Source organism: Cyprinodon variegatus, unplaced genomic scaffold (genome assembly GCF_000732505.1).
Source record: "Cyprinodon variegatus isolate N-32 unplaced genomic scaffold, C_variegatus-1.0 Scaffold1374, whole genome shotgun sequence".
NCBI lineage: Eukaryota > Metazoa > Chordata > Actinopteri > Cyprinodontiformes > Cyprinodontidae > Cyprinodon > Cyprinodon variegatus.
The window spans coordinates 155094-157742 of record NW_015151827.1 but is presented as its reverse complement, the minus strand read 5'-3'; the positions used below and the strand labels follow the sequence as shown (position 1 = coordinate 157742).

The following is a 2649-nucleotide window of genomic DNA, read 5'->3' as shown; positions in this document are numbered from 1 at the left end:
CTCAGGCGCTGGGCACCTCCATTATTTGAATGTCAGCAGACAGCAAGAAGCCTCCCAGATCTCCAGAGGCATTTGAGATATCAAAAAAGTACTCCAGAGTGTTGTTCAGCATGGGGGTGAGTAGAAAATCAAGGCTAATAATGTTTTGGGTATACTATTCCTGTAACTAAGTTAACTAATTGTTAAACCATGTTTTCAGTCAGGTTTAAGGGTCTTGTCGAAAACTTGTTATTTAAACTTTTCTGAATAGATCAGATTGTAGGCAAATTTCTTAATAAAAACATGTTTTACATCTGTCTACAGATTTTGTCAGAATGAATTCTGAACCTTTGCTGAGCCTCAGGGTCTAAGGAAGTCAGTGTTTAGAACTATTAATGATTATTATAAATGCTGTTATTATGTTAGATTGGTAATATTGTATGGTAATGATCTTTCCAGAAAGGGAATTTTTTTTTTTTTTTTTTGTTGCTGTTGTGTAACCTCAATACCTTGTGTAACCTTTCTTTTACCACAAAAATATGATTTTATTTCTAATACTGTAGAATAATACAAGTTATATTTCCACTATGTTCTGTTCGACAGAGCCAAAACCTGTCCTGACTGTGTCTGCATCATGGCTGGGCCCTGAAGCATCAGTTAAACTGAAGTGTCAGATTGAAAAACTGTCTGCAGGCTGGAGGTTCTACTGGTATAAAGCTGTTCCTGACTTATCACTGGACACCTACAAGTATCAACTGTTGTCTGATAACATCAAAGGGACTGTAGAGGACTCCTACATCATCCATAGACAGACACTCACAGCAGGATATGCATGTAGAGCTGTAACAGGGAACCCAGGGTATTTCACAGATTACAGTGAACCAAACTTTGTCTGGTCTCCAGGTCAGTTCTGTTTATATCATATAAATGCACACGGACAATTAACTGTGGTAGTTTTTTTTTTTTTTGATAAAAATGCCGGACGATTATGATATGATAATAAAAATGTTTCAGCATAACCCAAATGTCTAGGAGAAGAAATAAATCATCTACCTGTTTTTTTTTTTGGGGGGGGGGATTTTTATACTGTAACAAAGGTAGCATGATACGTTTACTTATAATATAATTATTTCTTAATTACATGTTCTATTTCAGATTCTCATTCAGCAGAGTCTCTTATAGTAACTTCTGACAGAGAGCAACACTTCACCTCCGAGTCTTTGACACTGAACTGTGGTGGAAACTCTACTCAGTGGAGAGTAAAGAGGTTTACAGAAACAGGATATCTCACATATATCAAAAATTGCTCAAACTGGAGAGCAATGACTGGATCCTCATGTACCATCAACAGTCGTCGGTCCTATAAAGCAGTATACTGGTGTGAGTCTGGATCAGGAGAGTTCAGCAATGCAGTCAACATCTCTGTACAGGGTGAGTTGTTATGTATGTTCTATTTGTGTTTAGCCAAACATGATTATTTGCTAAAACTGAGCACACTGTTCCCTGGAGTAAAAAGTTCACTTAATTTAAAGGTGTAGTGGGGAATTTTCGAGAAATTTTTGGAAAGACCTGCTTTCTCTACTTGCACAACCCTGTACTCGCACCTGAGAGGGAACGTCTATTAAATGCGTTTGAGATCATGCAAAGCCCAATTCTCCTTGTGCACGCCTTGTTTAAAAGTTGCTGTTTGCATTGCTCATACAAGCTCACTTTCCAAAGAAGATTTGCAATTTTTCCACAATGTCATATTCACCACCGGTAAGAGAAAATGTGGACAAGCACCTAGGACGGCCTTAGGTAAACATATGGCTTGAATGATTGACAATTAGGAGGACCACTTATTTTGATGATCCATCTGGAAAAAGAACATCTTCCACTATACCTTTAAGTTTGTTTCATCTTTCAATACTGATATCCCACTTGCATTTTAATCAATAGCTTTGTTTCATTGACAAAATGTAGCAATTGAAGTGAGATCTGTTAAGACTCAAAAGCAAAAAAAAATCATCACATTGTACCATTTATATAGAGATAAGTAAAGTATCCGACTGCATTAAAAACATGCCTGACAGAATATTCGGATCAGCGTCTAGCTACTCAAAGCAGAAATACATGACGTTGATATGGGGTGCAGGTAGACGCAGGTCAGTTTGTATCAGTCTGAGTTACTTGATTCCAACAAGGTTTTAAATGCCTGTTGATCGGATTTTGCCAATCATCAAAAAACAACTCCTTTCAGAATCATTCAAATTTCATTCTGATCCTGCCAACTCCAATCAGAATATTCTGACTGGTATGTTCCCATGAAATGTTTTTAGTCCAATCAGCTATTATTTTCTGTTTATCTATGTCCATGTTGACATGAATTCTGAAAAAGTGAGTAAGTGAGCAAATTTTATTTGTATGACTCTCACAGGTACAGAGTGACAAATCACTTCTAAGGGATATAAAATCCTAAGAACATCTAAAATATACAAAATAGCAGCATTGCTTTACAACTACATAAGTGGTTGTGTGTTAAACAAGTCAAAACAGGCTATGCACGCAGTGAAATGATAAATAGCATACATTTGGCTTTTCATTTTACAACACTAACTACCAAACACAGGCAATTATTCACACCTTTGTCTCAGAAATAATTATTTGCTTAAAGGAATAGTACACCCAAAA

The 2649-nt window shown here is 36.5% G+C and overlaps 1 protein-coding gene across 1 annotated transcript in view; it reads left to right on the top strand.

Annotated features, from left to right (window-relative positions):
- LOC107103078 overlaps positions 1-2649 on the top strand; it is a 20722-nt gene that overhangs the window by 14544 nt on the left and 3529 nt on the right. The window contains exons 3-4 of the mRNA XM_015402598.1: positions 583-882; positions 1135-1410. Coding sequence (XP_015258084.1) covers positions 583-882; positions 1135-1410 — 576 coding nt within the window. The remainder of the gene's footprint in view (positions 1-582; positions 883-1134; positions 1411-2649) is intronic.